A 25,080-nucleotide genomic window follows, 5' to 3' on the forward strand; every position below is an offset into this window, starting at 1 on the left:
CCCCAAATATTAACTTGTGTAGGATGAAAACAAAATTCAGCTGATACGTAGATTGAAATTTTTTGATTTGCCCGGTGACAATGCTGGTATATAGATGTAATGCATAGTATTTAAATTTCAATGCTCCAGAGGTAGCTTGCTAGATAGATAGATACCTAGATACATAGATAGCTAGATAAAACGAGCGAGAGAGGGAGTGAGAAAGAGAGAGAGAAAGATGAGAGAGGAAGAGATAGAGAGAGAGAGAGAGAGAGACAAAAAATAGAGATAGAGAGAGAGGGAGAGAGTTCTCAATCTTAAATTTTCTACAAAACAGTTTTTATGTGATTTATTTTTTCCCAAAGAGATATTAATCTGAAACTTTATACCATTTGATCTCAAGGTGAAATTTTAATGGCAATAATACCAAAGTTTATTTTGTGCAGGGTGAAAAAAAATTCAGTTAATACGTATGATGATTTTTTTTGGAAAAAAAAGAGAGAGAAAGATGCAGAGAGAAGAGAGAGAGAGAGAGAGAGAGAGAGAGCCAGATAGAGAGAAAGAAAGAGAAAGAGATGGATAGATAGATAGAGAGAGAACAGAGATAGACATAGAGAGAGAAAGCGAGAGAAGAGAGGAGGAGAGAGAGAGAGAGAGGAAGAGAGAGAGAGAGAGAGAGAGAGAGAGAGAGAGAGAGAAAGAACTTCCCATACACTGAGACCAAATTCACAAAAAAGTATGTTTCGAGCTTTTTGGGCGATTGAAATGTAAACACATGTAATGTGTAAGTATGTACTGATGTATATGTGTTCGCATATGTAATTTTTTGACTTTAAATGTGGAAGGTATACATGATTGTTGGTATTCAAGTATCCTTTCATTTAAATAGAAGTCTGTAAGTTGGTGTTTATATTTGCTTATAATGAATTGTAAAGTGTATGCATGGATGTGGAGAGACAAAAAAATAGAGATAGAGAGAGAGGGAGAGAGTTCTCAATCTTAAACTTTGTACAAAACAGTTTTTATGTGAGTTATTTTTTCCCAAAGAGATACTAATCTGAAATTTTATACCATTTGATCTCAAGGTGAAATTTTAATGGCAATAATACCAAATTTTATTTTGTACGGGGTGGAAAAAAATTCAATTAATACGTATGATGATTTTTTTGAAAAAAAGAGAGAAAAAGACGCAGAGAGAAGAGAGAGAGAGGGAGAGAGAGAGAGAGAGAGAGAGCCAGAGAGAGAAAGAGAAAGAGATGGATAGATAGATAGAGAGAGAACAGAGATAGACATAGAGAGAGAAGAGAGGAAGAGAGAGAGAGAGAGAGAGTGTGAGAGAGAGAGAGAGAGGAAGAGACAGACAGAGAGAGAGAGAGAGAGAGAGAGAGAGAGAGAGAGAGAAAGAGCTCCCCATACACTGAGACTAAATTCACAAAAAAAGTTATGTTTCGACCTTTTTGGGCGATTGAAATGTGAACACAAGTAATGTGTAAGTATGTACTGATGTATATGTGTTCGCATATGTGATTTTTTGACATTAAATGTGGAAGGTATACAAGATTCTTGGTATTCAAGTATCCTTTTATTTAAATAAAAGTCTGTAAGTTGGTGTTTACATTTGCTTATACTGAATTGTAAAGTGTATGCATGTATGTGGATTGATGTATACATGATGTATATTGGGTGTGTATACATTAAGAGTATGCATATAGGTAAATCCAACCTAGTTTTAATATTTGCTTTTTGTCTTTAATTTTTTATTCGTAACTATGTATATATGTATGGATGTATCTATATGTGTAATTACGTAGGTCTTTTTGTTATTTATTGGGTACTCTTTTACACGTGTTTTAAAACAATTTCAGATACATGACTCTAACTGATTGAAATTTAAACTCTTTTACGATGGAAAAACCTGCTCGTAATTGTTCCAGAACATTCTAAAATACTTCACCAGATACTCTAGTTGAGCTATTTTATACGTTTTTATGTGTGTCAGTACAAAATGTTTGTGCATTCGTTCTTATGTTTATACTTGTTCGTGTAATTAATTTTAAATTTATACGTAATTATTTATGTTTGTTTGTGGTCACAGAAACAATTTTAGACGCAAAACTATAATCGTAAGTCTAGTTTTCTGTCAAACTCAATGTGCTAGTTGTCTTTAATTTTCTGAAATAGTTTATTATTCTTTAAAAAGAACCAGTTTTTTTGAATCTCTCATGTTTTTGTCCATGTATGTTGAGAAATATAAATTTGTGTATGAATGCCTTGTATGTGGGTATGCATTGTCTGTGGGTGTTTTAAATGTTTTCTTGTACAATTTTCTGTGTGCTTTTTCACTTATGTCAATAATGAACAAAGTGGCGACAAATACTTGTAACTAAAAATCGAACTGAGCCAATTAAAAACATTTTTTGTCAATTTTTGTCTGGAAGATGCTGGATTCCACTAAATGGTGTTTCAGCGTCCATTTTGTGTCAGACACTTTGTTTATTCATTTATTGGGTAACGTTTGTATGTATGTTCATGTGTTTGTGTGAGCTTGAATAAATTTAAAAAGAACTTAAGTAAGTTTTTTTTGTATGTTTTTTTTGCGAAAAGAACTTTCATGGTTGTTTTTTGTTATTCATTTAAACATCGAACGTGCAATTTATCGCAAAAATTGTAGATATGACTAGATCTCAAATTCAATTCAGTTTTTTGGTGGTTTATCTAGGAAAAATTGTGAAAACTTCTCTACAAACTGCAAATGAACAACACAGTCCAGATAATACATTTATATGTAAGTACTTGTTCACCTATTTGTGTATAGGCATGTGTTTGAAAGTATGTAATGTGCGTATGTGTATGTATGTGTGTTTGTTATTACTGCGTGTTCGTTTGCATATTTGGTTGTAATTTTATGTAGGCTAATTATTCTTCTGTATAAACATTCATTCATTCATATGTTCAAACAAACCTTTTTGGACGCTCATTTACCATATATCGCTAGAATTACAAGCATCAACAAAAATCTACCCTTTTTAAAAGCATTTGGCTGAAATCATCAAGATTTTTTCGCAAGATACTTTATACTGACAACACTTGTAGCAAGTACTTTAAAGGTAAGTTTGTTAAGCTGTGTATATGTTTGCATAATTATTTAGAGTGACTTTGTATTTCTGTAAGCTATGTCCGTGTATTCTATTGTTTTAACGTAATTAAATTTTTCTTTGTGTGTTTTTGTAACAGTATTTTTTCTATTATGCTTAACAAAACAACTTGAATCTTATAGCTGCTTGTTGAAAGTTAGCTTGTGTTTGAACTCTAAAATGTTTCTGTAACTGAGTTGTCTAGAAGGATGTAAAGTATAGCTCTACAAATTATGCCATGGAAAGCGCTTGTGTGTGTGTGTGTTTGAGCATGAACTTACACATATACAAAAAAAGACAACCTAAGTAAAGAAGATTGTATCATGTAAGTTTGTCTAAATAGAAGTGTATCAAAAGTTAAATTATAACTATAACTCGAATCATTCTAATTTTTATTCCGGATTTGTCAGCTAATTCTAGAAAAAACTACCTTGATCTGTACTTTGAACTGTTTTTCATTGACTAATAAGTTGCAAATTGTAGATATTTTTAATCGTTCATTGTATTGCTTTTTGTTATTTTATCAAGAATTTGAAAATTTTTTGCTGTTTGAAATTTTCAATAATCACAAAAAATTGTAAAACCAGATAATAAACTGCAACTCAACTGTCACAACAAGGCAGCCCAAAACGCAAAAGAGACTTCAAAGTCTTTAACGTTGGCTCAAATTGTAGCACAGGTTGTTCCACTCTGGTCAATCTTTTCTTCTATGTGCAGTTGAGGTTTCTCCTCATCGGTTTTCGGGTGTCTGCTGACTGCACCAAGGACATACTGAAGGCAAAGTAATAAGAGTCGAAGTATCTGCAAAGAGGGTAACAGGAGGCTTTGTTTTGTTTCTTTTGTTGTCTTTTGATGACTAGAAAATCTCGGTGACAAGTTTTGTAAAGAAAAATCGTGCGTTTATAAGTGGAATCAATCAAAATTTTTACAAGCATTGTAAAACTCACGAATATAAAATAATGGGGAGTAAGTACTTGAGTGAAACGGGTTAAGATAAAAATGAAATGAAACAAATGCGTGTTAGCAGGCGCGTTGCTTCTGTTAAATACCGAGAAATAAAAATTAAATAGCTTTTTTGTGTTTTGTTCAGTATTGTCCAAGATCATTTAGTCTAATCTTGTATGTAAAATTGTAATCATATAGTGTACATTGATTGCTTTAAATTTTTTGCTTTAGTGAAGTTTTTCTGCTGATCTTTTAGTATAAATTTTGAAAACATTTATAATTATTAATTAAAAAGTACTGTGGTGAATTGATAAAATTTCTAAAAGTAAGCCTACTCAAAAAATCTATTTTGAAGTTCGAATTCAAATGTTTGTTAAAAATTTTAAAACAATTTTCTAGCCAAAGACCCTTTAAGTTTAATCTTAGGCATGCCCGAATATTTGTTTTTCTCCTTTGCGACAATCTTGAGTTTGGTCCAATCGACCAGAGAAGATTTGGGAGTGAAAAGTTGAATTCGTTCTTTAGCTACATTTTAGGCTCGTTCCTTTTTGCGTATTCTTCACACTAAAACACAATGAAATTGGAAAAAATAAGATTTGCTCATAAATTGATTTAAAATTGCACATAAATTGATTTAAACTCCAATAAATTGTGAAAAAAAAAACACTCACTCTTCGGCGATTTGCGTAATATGCATTGCACAAGGATTCTGATGGGTGGTCGTTTTTCTCGTGATTTTTAGAGTCTCTTGATAGTCCTATGGGCAATCTAAATCATTCGTATTCTCAATTGAAAACATTTTTGTAAATCTTCGGGTATCATGAGCCATACAATGGTCAACGTTACGATTTCTACAGCTCGATTTGAGAGTTACTTTTCAAAAGATTTCAAAGTTTTTCAAGGATTTTTCAGCTGAGACGAAAGTACTGAGAAAGAATTCTAGAAACATTTAGAAATTTTTTCGACGAAAAAAAAAACTTTCGTTGACCAAAACAGAAATACAAAATAAGACATGCACAACAACTATATGAAAAAATTTCAAGATGCTCAAATTTTATTCCATTTTTCAAGTATTTGTTGACGTTTGTAGGCAAAGATAACTATTTGCTCGGTTATTTTCTAGTTTCTTGTTATGCGCGATATCTTCACATACATAACAGTGTAATTTGCACAAACAGATTTCAAGCCGATTGTGAAAAGAATAAAACATATGTTGGCTAAGTATTATTTTTGCCAAAATTGAACCAAACGATTTTATGGGTCCATGCATTTGTGTCAGTTACCTGCAAGAACGGCTATTTTTTTTCCGCACCAAGGGGGGAAGGTGGGTGAGCAGGTTGCGGAAAAAATAATCGTATTTGCATGTAACTGATACAAATGCATGCACCCATGAAATCGTTTGGTTCAATTTTGGCAAAGATAATACTTAGTCAATGTATATTTTTTACTTTCCACAATTGGCTTGAAATCTGTTAGGGCAAATTACATTGTTATGTATGTGGTGGTTTTGCGCAAACTAGAATATATCCAAGCAAATTGTTTTCTTTGCCTACAAATTTCACCAAATACTTGAAACACTTATCATAATTTATACAACTTGAGATTTTTCATTTGTTTAGCAATTCTGAATTTGAATTTCTGTTTCGGTCAACAAAAATTTTTCTTATCGCCAAAAGAATCACTGTAGAAATCTTTCTCAGAACTTTCGTCTCAGTTGAAAATTCTTTGGAAAATTTGAAATCTTTTGGAAAAAACTCTCAAATTGAGCTGTAGAAATCCTAACGTTGGCGATTGTACGGCTAATGATACCCAAAAATGTACAGCGTTTTCTTAAAATGTGAATTCGAATGATTTACTTTACTGATCAGACTAACCAGAGACTCAAAAAATTTACGAAAAAAAAACGACTACCCATCCGATTCCTTGTTCAACGCATTTTACGCAGATCGTCAAAAAGTGAGCGTTTTTTTTTTCAAAAATTGAGTTGAGTTCAAATCAATTTAGGTTCAATTTTAAATCAGTTTATGTGCAAATTCTATTTTTTCTAATTTCATTGTGTTTTAGTGTGAAGAATACGCAAAAAAGAACGAGCCTAAAAATGTAGCTGAAGAACGAATTCAACTTTTCGCTCCCAAATCTTCTCTGGTCTTATGGGCCAAACTCAAGATTGTCGCAAAGGAGAAAAACAAATATTCGAGCACGCATGTGAAAAAACCTAAAATGTCTTTGGCTAGAAAATTGTTTCAAAATTACTTAAAAATTTTTGAATTCAAACATCAAAATTTTTTTTTATGAGTAGGTGTCACCTTTAGAAATTTTGTCATTTCACCAAAAATTTTATTAATTAATAACTTTGTAATCTATTCGAATTTCTCATTAACAGATCAGCAGAAAAATCACACCTGAGAAGATTTTTTAAGCAAGTAATGTACACTAAATGATTACAATTTTAACGGTTTAGAAATTGAGCAATCATTTTTTCGGTGATAAAAGTTATTATCCTAATTACATTCAATTTTAACAAGCATCTCATTATATCTATTTGAAGATAAAAACCATGTAAATCCAAAAACTGAAAATTTTTTTCACAAATTAACTGTTTTGTGGAAATTCGATCCTTTAACACAAGTTGCTCACAATAAAAATAAGTAATAGAATTTTTTTTTTGTAAACAAGTTTTGCTGTATTATCCGGTTTTATTATAGTACAGTTACTCTACCTAGTAAATTATTATAGTTTTCCCTAATGAGTCTGGAGCCACAGCTAGATTGAGTTGTAAGTACTGTTTTAACTATTGTTGTATTTCCGAAGGTATATACACATAAAAACAGTAACCAACACATTTTTGCCCAAACTAAAGTTTTAGACACGTACATATGTACATATAATCAATTATAGTCAAATCAATCGCTCATCAGTCTCTGATATATCAGACAGACCGTCGCCTAAGACCATATCTTTCTCAGCAAATAACTAAAGCCCGCTAATTTATATCAGGTTTTTGAATTTGTGTAACTGTTATCTATATCCAATCAGAAAATTAATATTGAACAAATGAAAAGAAATACCTACATAATAGATAAGCCGCCGAATACTAGATACACATGTGAACAAAAAAATACTGTTTCCTTACTGGCTCAAATTTGTTTAAAATCAAACTTTTATGTACAGTAGTTAATAAGATCAAAGTTTACACAAAGCATGATTTTGGACTATACTGAACAATACATATAACGGCAAATGTGTTTATAATTCTTGGTTTTTAACACAAAAACAACGCGCGTGCATACACGCATTTGTTTAATTTCATGTTTATCTTAACCCGTTTCACTCAAGTATTTTCTCTCCATTATTTTATGCTTGTGAATTTTAAAATGCTTGTAAAAGTTTTGATAGATTCCCCTTATAAACGCGCAATTTTTATACAAAACTTCTCATGGAGATTTTCTAGTCATCAATAGACAACAATTGAAACCAAACAATGATGATTGGATCACTATAGATTATACAATTGTTCCAATTAAATACCTAAATCATTTGAAGTTAGGTTTGAAAGCCCATTAGAGAAGAATTGTCTTTTTACAAACAGAAATTAATTTATCGATTCAGGGGATACGGCCAAACTTACTGTAATTGAAGGGCTCAAATTACTCTCTTCCTGTGAGAATTGCTGTTCAAGCGGGTTTGTGAGTGCGTTCCTCCATCGGAGAATCAACTTGAATCTCTGCACGAAATTGAGAGGCTAGATTTGGCCTGAGGAATGGAGTCATCAACTCCGCTCCTGTTACTCTCTTTGCAGATACTTCGACTCCTGTTACTTTGCCTCCAGTAATTCCTTGGTGCAGTCAGCCGACACCGGAAAACCAATCAAGAGAAACCTCAACTGCACCATAAAAGAAAAGATTGATCAGAGTGCAACAATCTCTGTTACAATTGGAGCCTATGTGAAAGACTTTGAAGTATCTTTTGCGTTTTGGACTGCTGTTTTTGGGTTGCAGTGTTTTATTTGGTTTCATAACTATTTGTAATTATTGGAAATTTTGAACAGCAGAAATTCTCAATTTCTTGATAAAACAACAAAAAGCAATACAATGAACAATTTAAGTCTTTACAAAATTATCTACAATTTGCATTTTTTTTAGTCATTAAAGGATAGTTTAAAGTACAGAAACAGCAAAGAAACCAAAAATGAGTTTTTCTAGGAAAAATTCTTATTTTGCAAAACGGCTCAAAAATGATTTTTCTAGAAAAAAGTTTATTCTGCAAGGTGATTTTTTCTAGGATTACCTGACAAATCCGGAATCAAAATTAATTTGATTTGAGTTATAGTTATAATTTAACTTTTGATACACTTCTGAACAGACAAACTTATATGATACAAACTTCTTTACTTACACATATACACACAAAAAAAGACAACCTAAAATTCATGCTCAAACACACACACAAGCGCGTTTTCAAATGCAAAATTTCCAGAGCTATTATTAACATCCTTCTAGACTACTCAGGTACAGAAACAATTTAGAGTTGAAACACAAGCTAATTTTCAACAAACAGCTATAATTTTCCTGTTGTTTTGTTAAGCATAGTAGAAAAAATATCATTAAGAAACAGATAAAGAACAATTTAATTACTTAAAACTAAACGAACACACGGACATAGCTTAAAGAAATACAAACTCACTCTACTTACTTATGCAAACATATACACAGCTTAATAAACGTACCTTTAAAGTACTTGCTGCAAGTGTTGTTCATATAAAGTATCTTGTGAAATACTCTTGATGATTTCAGCCAAGTGATTTTAAAAAACGATAGATTTTTGTTTATGGTTGTAGATTTAGCGGCTTATAATAAATAAGCGTCGAAAGAGGTTTGTTTGAAAATATAAGTGTTTGTATGTTTATATAGAAAAATAATTAAGCCTACATAATACTAAAATCAAATATGCAAACGAACACGCAGTAATAGCAAACATACTAACACATATTTTCAAACACAACATTACATATTTTCAAACACAAGACTGTATACATATACGTGATCAAGTACTTACATACAACTGGATTATCTGAACTTGTTGTTCAATTACAATTTGTAGAGAAGTTTTCAGAATTATTCCTAGACAAACCACCATAAAACTAAATTGAATTTGAGATCTAGTCATATCTATACGTATCGCGATAAGTTGCATGTTTGATATTTAAGCGTATACGTATAACAAAATACAACCATGAAGGTTCCTTTCGGAAATAAACGCTTAAAAAACTTATTTAAGTAATTTTCAAAACTATTCATGCACAAACAATTACACGAACATACACATAAACGTACCCCAATAAATGAATTTACAACGTGTCTGATAGAAAATTAGTGCTGGAATACATTTCAGTGGAACCCTGCATCTTCCGGACAAAGAGTGACAATAATTATTTTAATTTTGATTAGTTAGTTTTAAGGTTACAAGTACATGTCGCCAATTAGTTCATTATCGACATAGATAAGAAGGCACACAGAAAAATTTTAAAGAAAACATTTAGAACACCCACAGAACAATGCACACCCACGGAAAATGCATTCATACACAGTTTCAACAATGAGTGGAGTTCAAATCAATTTAAATTCAATTTTAAATCAACGTATGTGCAAATCCTATTTTTTCCAATTTCATTGTGTTTTAGTGTAAGAATACGCAAAAAGGTACGAGCCTAAAAGTGTAGCTAAAGCACGAATTCAACTTTTCACTCCCAAATCTTCTCTGGTCGATTGGACCAAAATCAAGATTGTCGCAAAGGATAAAAACAAATATTCGACCACGCCTGTGGAAAAACCTAAAATGACTTTGGCTAGAAAATTGTTTCAAAGTTACTAACAAATATTTGATTTCAAAATTCAAAACTCTTTTTTTTGAGTAGGCATCACCTTTAGAAATTTGGTCAGTTCACGGAAAAAATTTTAAATAATAACTTTGTAATGTATTCAAATTTCACAATAACAGATCAGCAGAAAAATCACACCAGAGAAGATTTTTTAAGCAAATAATGTACACTAAATGATTACAATTTTAACGGTTTAGTAATTGAGCAATCATTTTTTCGGTACCATACTACAAGTTATTATCTTAAAGTACATTCAATTTTAACAAGCATCTCATTAAATCTATCAAAAAATAAAAACCATGTAATTCCAAAAACTGAAAATTTTTTTCACAAATTAACTGTTTTGTGGAAATTCGATCCTTCAACACAAGCCGCTCACAATAGGAATAAGTAATAGAAGTTTTAATTTCTTAACAAATTTTGCTGTATTATCCGGTTTGATTATAGTACAGATACTTTTTAACATAGAAACAACGTGCCTGCATACACGCATTTGATTCATTTCTTGTTTATGTGAACCCGTTTTTCTCTCCATTATTTAATGTTTGTGAATTTTAAAAGTTTGTAAAAATTTTTTGATTGATTCCATTTTTACACGCGCAATTTTTTTAAACAAAATTTCGCGCGAAGATTTTCAAGTCATCGAAAGACAACAATTGAAACCAAACAATGATGATTGGATCACTATAGATCATACAATTGTTCCAATTAAATACCTAAATCATTTAAAGTTTGGTTTGAAAGCCTATCAGGTAAAAATTGTTTTTTTTTTACCAACAGAAATTATTTTACCGATTCAGCGGATACATCCAAACAGATGGTAATTGAAGGGCTGGGTTTGTTCATCGCCCTGGGACAATTGCTGTTCAAACGGGTTTGTGAGTGCATTCTTCCATCGCAGAATCAAGTTGGATCAACTTAGATTCGGCCTGAGGAATGGAGTCACCAATTCTGCCTCCTGTTACTCCCTTTGCAGATACTTTTACTCTTGCTACTTTGCCTCCAGTAATTCCTTGGTGCAGTCAGCAGACACCCGAAAACCAATGAAGAGAAACCTCAACTGCACCTTTAGAAAAAGATTGATCAGAGTGGATCAATTTCTGTTACACTTGGAGCCTATCTGAAAGACTTTGAAAAATCTTTTGCATTTTGAGCCGCTGTTTTTGGGCTGCAGTTTTATTATCTGGTTTCATAACTATTCGTAATTATTCGAAACTTTGAACAGCAGAAATTTTCAAATTCTTGATAAAACAACAAAAAGCAATACAATGAACAATTTAAGTCTTTACAAAATTATCTACAATTTGCAATTTTTTAGTCATTAAAGGATAGTTTAAAATACAGAAACAACAAAGAAACCAAAAACTATTTTTTCTAGAGAAAAATTTTATTTGCAAAACGGCTCAACAATTATTCTTCTAGAAAAAAGTTTATTCTGCAAATTGATTTTTTCTAGGATTACCTGACAAATCCGGAATCAAAACTAATTTGATTTGAGTTATAGTTATAATTAAACTATTGATACACTTCTAATCAGACAATTTTTTATGATACAAACTTCTTTATTTACACATATACACACAAAAAAGACAACTTAAAATTCACGCCCAAACACACACACAAGCGCTTTCAAATGCAAATTTTCTAGAGCTATCGCTTACATCCTTCTAGACAACTCAGGTACAGAAAAATTAAGAGTTCAAACGCAAGCTAATTTTCAACAAGCAGCTATAAGTTTCAAGTGGTTTTGTTAAGCATAATAGAAGAAATACCATTGAAAACACACAAAGAAAAACTTTATTACTTGAATACAAACAAATACACGGACATAGCTTGCAGAAATACAAATTCACTCTACATAATTATGCAAACATATACACAGCTTAACAAACGTACCTTTGGAGTACATGCTACAAGTGTTGTCAGTATAAAGTATCTTGTGAAAAACTCTTGATGATTTCAGCCAAATGCTTTGAAAAGGGGTCGATTTCTGTTGATGCTTGTAATTCTAGCGGTATATGGTAAATGAGCGTCCAAAAGGTTTGTTTGAACATATGAATGAATGAATGTTTATACAGAAGAATAATTAGACTACATAAAATTACAACCAAACATGCAAACGAACACGCTGTAATAACAAACACACATATATACACATACACACATTACATACTTTCAAACACATCGCTATATACAGTTAGGTGAACAAGTACTCACATATAAATGCATTATCTGGACTGTGTTGTTCATTTACAGTTTGTAGAGATGTTTTCAAATTTTTTCCTAACCACAAACCACCAAAAAACTGAATTCAATTTGAGATCTAATAATATCTATAATTATTGCAATAAATTGCAGGTGTGATGTTAAAGCGAATAATAAAAAACAACCATGAAATTTTTTTTTGGAATGATGTAAGCAAAAAATATATATTTAAGTACGTTGCAAAACTATTCAAACAAAAACAATTACACAAACATACACACAAACGTACCCCAATAAATGAATATAAAAAGTTTCTGATACAAAATTGGTGCTGGAATTCCTTTTAGTAGAATCCTGCATCTTCCAGACAAAGAGTGACGATAAATATTTTGATTATGATTAGTTAGTTTTCAGGTTACAAGTACATGTCGCCAATTAGTTCAATATCGACATAAATAAGAAGGCACAAAGAAAAACGTAAGAGAAAACATTTAAAACACCCACAAAAAATGCATACCCACGTACAGTGCATTCATACACAGTTTCAACAATGAGTGGAGTTCAAATCAATATAAATTCATTTTTAAATCAATTTATGTGCAAGTCCTATTTTTTCCAATTTCATTGTCTTTTAGTGTAAGAATACGCAAAAAGGTACGAGCCTAAAAGTGTAGCTAAAGCACGAATTCAACTTTTCACTTCCAAATTTTCTCTGGTCGATTGGACCAAAATCAAGATTGTCGCAAAGGAGAAAAACAAATATTCGAGCACGCCTGTGAAAAAACTCAAAATGTCTTTGGCTAGAAAATTTTTTTAAAGTTACTAACAAGTATTTGAATTCAAGATTCAAAACTCATTTTTATGAGCAGGCATCACCTTTAAAAATTTTGTCACTCCACCAAAAAAAATTTTAGTTAATAATTTTGAAATGTATTCAAATTTCACAATAACAGATCAGCAGAAAAAACACACCAGAGAAGATTTTTTAAGCAAGTAATGTACACTAAATGATTACAATTTTAACGTTTTAGGAATTGAGCAATCGTTTTATCGGTACTACAAGGTGTTATCTAAAACTACATTCAATTTTAACAAGCATCTCATTAAATTCATTTAAAAAAAATCATGTAATTCCAAAACTGAAAATTTTTTTCACAAATTAACTGTTTTGTGGAAATTCGATCCTTAAACACAAGCGGCTCACAATAGAAATCAGTAATAGAATTTTTAATTTGTTAACAAGTTTCGCTGTATGATCCGGCCTGATTATAGTTAGATACTTTTAACACAGAAACAACGCGCTTGCATACACGCATTTGATTCATTTCATCTTTATCTTAACCCATTTCACTCAAGTATTTTCTCTCCATTAATTTATGCTTGTGAATTTTAAATTGCATGTAAAAGTTTGATTGATTCCCCTTATGAACGCGCAAATTTTTTTACAAAACTTCTCACGGAGATTTTTTAGTCATCGAAAGACAACAATTCAAACCAAACAATGATGATTCGATCACTATAGATCATAAAATTGTTCCAATTAAATACCTAAATCATTTAAAATTTGGTTTGAAAGCCTATCAGGGAAAAATTGTTTTTTTTTTTACCAACAGAAATTATTTTACCGATTCAGCGGATACATCCAAACAGATGGTAATTGAAGGGCTGGGTTTGTTCATCGCCCTGGGACAATTGCTGTTCAAACGGGTTTGTGAGTGCATTCTTCCATCGCCTGAGGAATGGAATCACCGACTCCGCCTCCTGTTACTCCCTTTGCAGATACTTTGACTCCTGTTACTTTGCCTCCAGTAATTCCTTGGTGCAGTCAGCAGACACCCGAAAACCAACCTCAACTGCACCTTTAGAAAAAGATTGATCAGAGTGGAACAATTTCTGTTACACTTGAAGCCTATGTGAAAGACTTTGAAAAATCTTTTGCATTTTGAGCCGCTGTTTTTGGGCTGCAGTTTTATTATCTGGTTTCATAACTATTCGTAATAATTCGAAATTTTGAACAGCAAAAATTTTTTCAAATTCTTGATAAAACAATAAAAAGCAATACAATGAACGATTTAAGTCTTTACAAAATTATCTACAAATTGCAATTTTTTAGTCATTAGAGGATAGTTTAAAATACAGAAACAACAAAGAAACCAAAAATTATTTTTTCTAGAGAAAAGTTTTATTTGCAAAACGGCTCAAAAATGATTTCGCTAGAAAAATGTTTATTCGGCAAGGTGATTTTTTCTAGGATTACCTGACAAATCCGGAATCAAAACTAATTTGATTTGAGTTATAGTTATAATTAAACTATTGATACACTTCTAAGCAAACTTTTTTTTCTTTGATACAAACTTCTTTTTTTACACATAAACACACAAAAAAACACACTTAAAATTCACGCCCAAACACACACACAAGCGCTTTCAAATGCAAATTTTCTAGAGCTATCGCTTACATCCTTTTAGATAACTCAGGTACAGAAAAATTAAGAGTTCAAACACAAGCTAATTTCCAACAAGCAGCTATAAGTTTCAAGTTGTTTTGTTAAGCATAATAGAAGAAATACCATTGAAAACACACACAAAAAAACTTAATTACTTGAAAACAAACGAATACACGGACATAGCTTACAGAAATACAAACTCACTCTACATAATTATGCAAACATATACACAGCTTAACAAACGTACCTTTGGAGTACATGCTACAATTGTTGTCAGTATAAAGTATCTTGTGAAAAACTCTTGATGATTTCAGCCAAATGGTTCAAAAAGGGGTCGATTGCTGTTGATGCTTGTAATTCTAGCAATATATGGTAAATGAGCGTCCAAAGATGTTTGTTTGAACATATAAATGACTGTATGTTTATACAGAAAAATAATTAAGCCTACATAGAAATACAATCAAGTATGCAAACGAACACGCAGTAATAACAAACAAACATACACATACGCTCATTACATATTTTCAAACACAAAACTTTTCACATATACGTGAACAAGTACTCACATATAAATGCATTATCTGGACTAAGTTGTTCATTTACAGTTTGTAGAGACGTTTTTATAATTTTTCCTAGACAAACCACCAAAAAACTGAATTGAATTTGAAATCTAATCATATCTATAATTATTGCAATAAATTGCACGTTTGATGTTAAAGCGAATAACAAAAAACAAATTTTTTATGTATACAAAAAAAAGTATTTAAGTACTTTTCAAAACTATTCAAACACAAACAATTACACGAACATACACACAAACGTACCCCAATAAATGAATATAAAAAAATTCTGATACAAATTTGGTGCTGGAATTCCTTTTCCAGACAAAGAGTGACGATAATTATTTTGATTTTGATTAGTTAGTTTTCAGGTTACAAGTACATGTCGCCAATTAGTTCATTATCGAAATAAATAAGAAGGCACAAAAAAATTGTAAAAAAACCTTTAAAACACCCACAAAACTGCATACCCACGGAAAATGCATTCATACACAGTTTCAACAATGAGTGGAGTTCAAATCAATTTAAGTTCATTTTTAAATCATTTTATGTGCAAGTCCTATTTTTTCCAACTTCATTGTGCTTAAGTTTGAAGAATACGCAAAAAGGTATGAGCCTAAAAATGTAGCTAAAGAACGAATTCAACTTTTCACTCCCAAATCTTCTCTGGTCGATTGAACCAGAATCAAGATTGTCGCAAAGGAGATAAACAAATATTCGAGCACGCCTGTGAAAAAACTCAAAATGTCTTTGGCTAGAAAATTTTTTCAAAATTACTAACAAATTTTTGAATTCAAGATTCAAAACTCATTTTTATGAGTAGGCATCACCTTTAAAAAATTTGTCAGTCCACCAAAAAACTTTTTAGTTAATAATTTTGGAATGTAATCAAATTTCACAATACCAGATCAACAGAAAAATCACACCAGAGAAGATTTTTTAAGCAAGTAATGTACACTAAATGATTACAATTTTAACGGTTTAGGAATTATCGGTACTACAAGGTATTATCTAAAACTACATTCAATTTTAACAAGCATTTCATTAAATTCAGTTAAAAATGAAAATCAAGTAATTCCAAAAACTGAAAACTTTTTTCACAAATTAACTGTTTTGTGGAAATTCGATCCTTAAACACAAGCGGCTCACAATAAAAATCAGTAATAGAATTTTTAATTTGTTAACAAGTTTTGCTGTATGATCCGGTCTGATTATATTTAGATACTTTTAACACAGAAACAACGCGCTTGCATACACGCATTTGATTCATTTCATCTTTATCTTAACCCATTTCACTCAAGTATTTTCTCTCCATTAATTTATGCTTGTGAATTTTAAATTGCATGTAAAAGTTTGATTGATTCCCCTTATGAACGCGCAAATTTTTTTACAAAACTTCTCACGGAGATTTTTTAGTCATCGAAAGACAACAATTCAAACCAAACAATGATGATTCGATCACTATGGTTCATACAATTGTTCCAATTAAATACCTAAATCATTTAAAAGATATCATCAAAGCATATGAGAGAAGAATTGTCTTTTTACCAACAGAGACTATTTTACCGATTCAGAGGATACAGCCAAACTAATGGTAATTGAACGGCTGGATTTGTTCATCTCCCGGGACAATTGCTGTTCAATCGGGTTTGTGAGTGCGCTCTTCCAGCGCAGAATCAATTTGGATCAACTTAGATTCGGCCTGAGGAATGGAGTCACCAGTTCCGCCTCCTGTTACTCCATTCCCGGATACTTCGGCTCCGGCTACTTTGCGTCAAGTAATTCCTTGGTGCAGTCAGCGGACACCCAAAAACCGATGAAGATAAACCTCAACTGCACCATAAAAGAAAAAATTGATCAGAGTGGAACAATATCTTATACACTTGGAGCCTATGTGAAAGACTTTAAAGTCTCTCTTGCGTTTTGGGCTGCCTTTTTTGGGCTGCAGTTTATTATCTGGTTTCATAACTATTTGTAATTATTGGAAAATTTGAGCAGCGAAAATTTTCATGCTCATGATAAAACAACAAAAAGCAAAACAATGGAAAATTTTAGTCTTTAAAAAGTTATCCTCAGTTTGCAAACTTTTAGTCAATAAAGGATAGTTCAAAGTACAGAAACAACAAAGAAACCAAAAACTAGTTTTTCTAGAAAAATAGGTTATTTTGCAAAACAGCTCAAAAATGATTTTTCTGGAAAAAATGTTTATTTTTCAAAACGGCTTGAGTTGATTTTTTCTGGGATTACCTGACAATTCCGGACCTAAAATTGAATTGATTTGAGTTACAGTTATAATTTAACTATTGTTACTTTTCTAAACAGACAAACTTACATGATGCAATCTTCTTTACTTACACATATACACACAAACAAAAAAACAACTTAAATATCATGCTCAAACACACACACAAGCGCTTTCAAACGCATAATTTCTAGAACTATTGTTTTCATCCTTCTAGGCAACTCAGGTACAGAAACATTTTACAGTTCAAACACAAGCTAATTTTCAACAAGCAGCTATAAGTTTCAAGTTGTTTTATTAAGCATGATAGAAGAAATACCATTAAACAAACACACAAAGAACAATTTAATTACTTAAAATTAAACCAACACACGGACATAACTTACAGAAATACAAACTCACTCTACACAAATATGCAAACATAAACACAGCTTAATGAACGTACCTTTGGAGTACATGCTACAAGTGTTGTCAGTATAAAGTATCTTGTGAAAAAACATATAAGTCCTCGAGTAGCGGCATTGGGTGCAGATGCTTTTGAGCAAGGCCCCATAATGATTAAGAAAGTCCATGCCTACTTGTTAAAGGAGGTGAACCTAGCGGAAAACGCTGAAGAAAAGACAGCTGAGTTTGTGAACAGAATATGCCAGATTACCCATTCAAAAATTTATCTCTTTAAACAAACACACAAAGAACAATTTAATTACTTAAAATTAAACCAACACACGGACATAACTTACAGAAATACAAACTCACTCTACATAATTATGCAAACATATACACAGCTTAACAAACGTACCTTTGGAGTACATGCTACAATTGTTGTCAGTATAAAGTATCTTGTGAAAAACTCTTGATGATTTCAGCCAAATGGTTTAAAAAGGGGTCGATTGCTGTTGATGCTTGTAATTCTAGCAATATATGGTAAATGAGCGTCCAAAGATGTTTGTTTGAACATATAAATGACTGTATGTTTATACAGAAAAATAATTAAGCCTACATAGAAATACAATCAAGTATGCAAACGAACACGCAGTAATAACAAACAAACATACACATACGCTCATTACATATTTTCAAACACAAAACTTTTCACATATACGTGAACAAGTACTTACATACAAATGAATTATCTGGACTGCGTTGTTCATTTACAGTTTGTAGAGAAGTTTTCACAATTTTTCCCAGAAAAACCACCAAAAAAAACTTAATTGAATTTGAGATCTAGTCATATCAATAATTATTGCAATAAGTTGCATGTTTATTGTTTAATCGAATAACAAATTACAACCATGAAAGTTTTTTCCAGAACTAAACATTCAAAAATTTATTTGAGTATTTTTGAAAAAAATTCAAACACAAACAAGCACACGAACACACAAATAAACATACCCCAATAATTGAATATACAATGTTTCTGACACAAAATTGGTGCTAAAATACCTTTTATTGGAACCCTGCATCTTCCAGACAAACCGTGAAAATATTTATTTTGAATTGGATTCGTTAGTTTTCAGGTTACAAGTACAAGTCGCCAATTAGTTCATTATCGACATTAATAAGAAGGCACACAGAAAAACGTAAAAGAAAACACTTAAAACACCCACAGACAATGCATACCCACGTACAACGGCTTCATACACAATTTCAACAATGAGTGGAGTTCAAATCAATTTAAGACAAAAACATGACAAGATTCACAAAAAACTGGTTCCTATGAAAGAATGTTAAACCATTTCAGAAAATTAAAGACAAAAAGTACAAGTTCTTTGAGATAAAACTACACTTATGATTATGGTTTTGCGTCTGAAATTGTTTCTCTGACCGCACTCGTTTATCAAAAATTACGTATAAACAGGCAAATTCACAATTGCTTACACAAACATGTATAAACATAAGAACAAACGCACACACAATTTGTACTGACACACAAACAAACATATAATTTAGCTCATCCAGAGTATCTGGTCAAGTATTTTAGAATGTTCTGGACCATATAGGACCGGCTTTTTTATCGAAATTGAATTTAGCTTTCAATCAGATTGGGTCATGTACCTGAAATTGCTTCGAAACACGTGTAAAAGAGTACCGAATAAAAAATTAAAATGACTACGTATTTACACATATCCATACATACGTACATAGTTACGAGTCAAATAAAAGAAATATAGACAAATGTAAATAATTAAATTAGTTTTGGATTTACCGACATGCAAACTTTTAATGTATACACACCTAATATACATCATACACACATCAACCCACATACATGCATACAACTTACACGTCAATATATACAAACGTAAACACCAACTTACAGACATTATGTAAATGAAAGCATACTTGTATATCATGACTCATGTATATATGCCAAACTTATAAACAAACTATCATCTTCATACATCATATTCGAACATACATACATCAGTACATACCTACAAATTACATGTGTGTACAATTCAATTGGTTACACCCAGAAAGGTTGAAACATAATTTTTCGTGAATGTAGTTTCAGTGTATGTGGAGCTCTTTCTCTCTCTCTCTTTCTCTCTCTCTCTCTCTCTGCTTCTCTTTTCTCTCTCTCTATTCTCTCTGTCTCTATCTCTTTTTTCTCTCTCTCTCTCTCTCTATCTATCTATCCATCCATCTTTTTCTCTTTCTCTTTCTCTCTCTCTCTCTCTCTCTCTTCTCTCTGCGTCTTTCTCTCTCTCTTTTTTCCAAAAAAATTCCCTCTACATTTTAACTGAATTTGTTTTCTTTCTACACAAAATAACATTTGGGGTTTTTGCCATTTACTTTTGAAACTGTTCTGTACAAAATTTTAGATTGAGATCTCTCTCTCTCTCTCTATCTATCTCTATTTTTCTCTTTCTTTCTCTCCCTCTCTCGCTCGTTTCATCTAACTATCACTGTATCTAGGTATATATCTATCTAGCTAGCTACATCTTGGAGCATTGAAACTTAAATACTATGCTCTACATTTATATACCAGAATCGGTAGCGGAAAAGAAAAATTCACTCTACGTAGGGACTGCATTCGTATTCATCGTACACAAAATAATATTTAGGATTATTACCCTCGAAACTTCTGGTATATCAACTTCTGGTAGATCAATTGGTAAAAAGTTTCACATTAGAATCTCTTCGGGAAAAAAAATTACTTGGAAATTGTTTGGAACAAAATTTCAGATTAAGATTTTTGTTATACATAATGATCATTAGATAGAAAAAGGGTCCAAAAGATATACTTAGATATCATTAAATATTTACAAGGATCATTAACGTTTATCACTACGTTTTTACATTGGGATCAGTTGACACTCATGGAGGATAAATTTGAAATTTTTTGGATCATTAGTTTTACTTTGGGATCAGTGGTTAAATATATGGGTGATTGATTATGCATAGGGACCATTAGGTACACAAAGAGATCAATGGCTTCAACTAGGGATCATTAGATGTACATAGGGATCATTAATTAAACATACAGATGATTGTTTATACGTGGAGATCCTTAGTTATACATAGGATTTATAGTTGTGGTCATAAGTTATACTCAGGGATCATTAGTTGTACGTATGGATCATTAGTTGCACATGGGGATCATTGGTTATACAAAGAGATCATAAGATTTACGTAGTGATTGTCAGTTTTTATAGGGATCAATGGTTATGAGCAAAGATTGTAATTGATGCAAAAAGATCATTAGGGATTAATATTTGTACACACGATCATTATTTATACATAGGGATCATTAGTCATACATGAAGATCATAAGTTAGACATAGGGACCATGAGTCTTACCTCATTCATATTTCATAGGGATCTTTAGTTATGCAGAGGGGTCATTGAATATACGCAAGGATCATTTGCTATACATAGGGATAATTGGTTATACATAAGGATCATTGGTTATACATAGGTTTCATTGGTTATACATAAGGATCATTACTTATACATAGGGATCATTGGTTATACCTAGGGAACAATATATATAAATAAGGATCATTAGTTATACATAGGGATCATCAGTTATACATAGCTTGAAAAAAAAATTTAAAAAGTGTTTTCTTCCCTCATGTTTTCTGTATATTTTCAACAATTTATTTTTTGTTTGCTCTTTTGCTTTTAAAACGATCCTAAAAATCGGCTCAGCAATGCTGAGAAAAATCTGAGTAATAATAAAAATGGCTAATTCAAATTTCGCAATATTTTTCAGGAAAACTTTGGGAGATTCTGACTGAAGTAATCATGATTGGCTCCTACATCGCACTGCGATTAGTTCTGTGGTACAAAGAGTACCAATGTAGACGAAGAGGCGCCAGTCAAGAGGTGATCCAGACCCTGGAAGCTGTGGAGTCCTTGTACAAACGACTGCTGTGGACTCCTTTCGTTTTTTTCTGCTGTTACATCATAGGAACCATCAGATCATATGTGCTGCTATACGAACCCACTTGTAGGTCTAAGTGATCAAAAACAACACTCTTCAATTTTTGAAGATTTTTATTCAGCTCCACGATAGCTCTGTAGTCAATTTTTTTGTCGCAGTAATCAATAAAAAAACGGGGAAAAAGAATGAGAAAAAACTTTTCTTAACTTAAATTGATTTGACAAAAACTGATAATGATAAAGTCTAGACAAAATTGTTCAAACAAAAATCTGACAAGTTATCAGTAAGCTGTGAAGAACCAAGCTTAGCGCATTTGATTGAACTAGAAACAACCATTGCCCAGCAATGTTTGCTTCAAAATACCAAAGAAAGAACAAACTATCAGAAATTAAATTTCTTCTGACCAGTAAAAGAAAAAACAATTAGATTTCAGAAACAACGGGATTGCATATTTTTGGTCAAAATTTTGACTGTTTAGGATATTACGAATTTTAGCCACTGATTGACCAAGGAACCTACCAGCAAATGAGTTATTCAGCTCTTTGAGATTTGCTTATGCCCCGAATTTTCTGAAAGCAGAATTAATTAAACTAGATAGAAATTAATATCAGTTCAAAAAAATCAGAAAAACTTCATAAAAATCTGTCTCTTTAATACAAACCAATGCTCTTGCAATAAACCGTCCAAAGATCGCAAATTGGAGGGACTGATTTTCTGTTTTAAAAGGTAAATATTTTATTACTGAAATGAATTAGTTTTATAAGTTACAATAAACTTGATCAAGATTGAGCCCGTGCGTATTTACATTAACAATCTGAGCTTAGATGAGATTATGAACCGATTGATTTTTGAGGTCAACTCTTTGCAGTCGTGCACTGATTATTTCATTGGGAACACGATCGCTCACGGCGCTGGCATTCCTGCGTTTAGAAGCTTTAATAGCCACCCATAGATAGAGGGTTGAGTCCGTCCAGGTTGTTTGTTGATTTTACTAGCTATTTGTTGTTGGTTTTTGATTGTTTCCTTGAAGACAAAAAGTAGCCCGTACTGACAAGAAAGGGATTGCAATCAATTTTGTTTACAGATGTAAAAAAAAGAGCTGAAAAAAATTGATTTTTACAACTTCTTGATTATCAATCAAACAATAGAGAAAATAGGAAACAAAATCAAAACGTTTGCTTTTCAGCCTTTTTTGTGATGATGTTTGGCTTGAAAAAACTATGAGTATAATCAATAATATAACAATTTTCTGCAATAAAAAGGAATTGCTCTGAATTGCGAACTTTAATTATTTGTCATTTGGCACCTAGAATATAGAAACTCAACATAAAATTTTAAGAAAACTTGCAGTTAGTTACTTTTCATTACCGTGGAAGCACTTAGATTTACAAATTTCACAAAGCATTCACTTTAGCTCAAAATCTTTTAAAGTAAAACACGACTGCTCGTATCAGGTTGAAGCCCTGAATGTTCCGACTGCCTCTTATGATTTATCGAGCAGTAACAGCATGAAAAATTAATTGTAAAAAATACAAAAAATGAATTCCTTCAACCAATTGGGAACAATTTCCAAGACGGATTAATCTCCGCTCACGCGATAATAGCGCAAATTATATGGCGCGTTAACTGTCCCACATTGGCCAAATAGGCAACCTTCAAACCCCCATAACTTTACGAAAAATGATCACAGGAGAAATGTCGTTTCAAATGTGAGCTCAGCGCAACAATGCTTTTTGAATGACAAAAAAAATCCGTCAAAAATGGTTAGTTATAAAATGTAAATTTGTCTGAAGAAAAAACCTACCCCGAGTACAAATACTCCGTTTCTTTTCGCTACAAAAATTGGAACAGAAAAATCTCCTCGAGTGACTCTTGCTCTCTGTATCTTGCTCTGATAGAGATTTTTCTTTATTGATTGAGCACAAATTTTGATCAAGCTTGGAAACAAAATAAACACGACTGCTCGTATCAAGGCAAAGCTCTGAATGTTCCGACTGCCTTCTAAGGTTTATGGAGCAGTACTCCTTGTAACGAATCAATTATGGCAAATAAGCTTTTTCAACCAATTTGGAACGATTTCTAAAACGGATTAAACCTCCGCTTATGCGTTAATAGCGCAAAATATATCGCGCGTTAATTGTCCCAAATTGGCTGAAATGGCAATTTTTAAACCCCATTAACGTTACAAAAAAAGATCACAGGTGAAATATCTTTTCACACTTAAGCTCAGGACAACAATATCTTTTGAATGATATTAAAAAACTCCCATCGAAAATGGCTAGGTAAAAAGTCGAAATTTGTCTGAAGAAAAAACCCACCCGAGCACAAATAATCCGTTACTTTCGTATCGAAAGTCGGAACAATAATAAAATTAAGTTCATTTTTTGATTTTAAATTGATTTCTTAGGCAATATTGCTATTTTGTTTTACTGTAAGACTCTGTTTATATCCATTCTAAATCGATTTACGTATTTAAATCGGCTACCGTAAATCGATTTTTAATCAGTATCTAGGATCTTAATCTGTGACCTTTTTGATGAAGTTATGGGGATTTACCGATTGCCATTTTAGCCAATTTGGGACAATTAACGCGCGATAGATTTCGCGCTATTAACGCGTAAGCGAGATTTAATTCGTCTTAAAAAACGTTCCAAATTGGTTGAAGGAAGCTTGTATGCCATAAGTGGTTTGCTAATAGGAGCAAAATATATAACTTTGTACTTAATATGACGTGTGGGGGCATGTTTTCACAAAAAAAAATCAAATTTTTTTGATGTTTTTTTAAAATTTTGTTTTATTACATTTTAATTTTCTTGTTAATACCGCTCCATAGACCTTATAAGGCAATCAAAACAATCAGGGCTTCTCCCTGATACGAGCAGTCTTGTTGTATTTTGAATTTTAGGCGAAAAAAATCAAACTTGCAACAACAATTAAAATGGACCGAAATAAAATTTTTAAAAAACTTGCTTAGAAGTCGTAATATATCGCAAGTTCGCGTAGCCTTTTTAATATAATTTCTCTTATTTTGCAAGCATGCTGAAAATCAAATAATGCAAGCCAAAAAAACTATCTTCAATATTATTTTGGTAAAATTGTATCTTCAATTATAAATACCATACAAAAGTTTATAAAACTGTTATTTTGCTATTTACAGTTTTATTGCACGGAAATTTTATGAAAATTCAGTTTGTGAGAATTACAGAGGAGTTTCAAGGACTAGTGCGCATTTAAAACAATTGGCCGTTTTGAATGAGGTCCTCAAATTCTAATTGAAATCGGTCAGATTTGTTATCGACCT

General features: G+C 31.8%; 1 protein-coding gene across 2 annotated transcripts in view; it reads left to right on the forward strand.

Annotated features, from left to right (window-relative positions):
* Positions 1–25,080, forward strand: part of LOC134843862 (uncharacterized) — a 146,584-nt gene that overhangs the window by 100,013 nt on the left and 21,491 nt on the right. For both annotated transcript variants that reach the window (XM_063860173.1, XM_063860174.1), the window contains exon 7: positions 21,609–21,845. In XM_063860173.1, the coding sequence (XP_063716243.1) occupies positions 21,609–21,845 (237 nt within the window). The remainder of the gene's footprint in view (positions 1–21,608; positions 21,846–25,080) is intronic.

This window comes from Symsagittifera roscoffensis, chromosome 4, assembly GCF_963678635.1.
Source record: "Symsagittifera roscoffensis chromosome 4, txSymRosc1.1, whole genome shotgun sequence".
Lineage (NCBI taxonomy): Eukaryota > Metazoa > Xenacoelomorpha > Acoela > Convolutidae > Symsagittifera > Symsagittifera roscoffensis.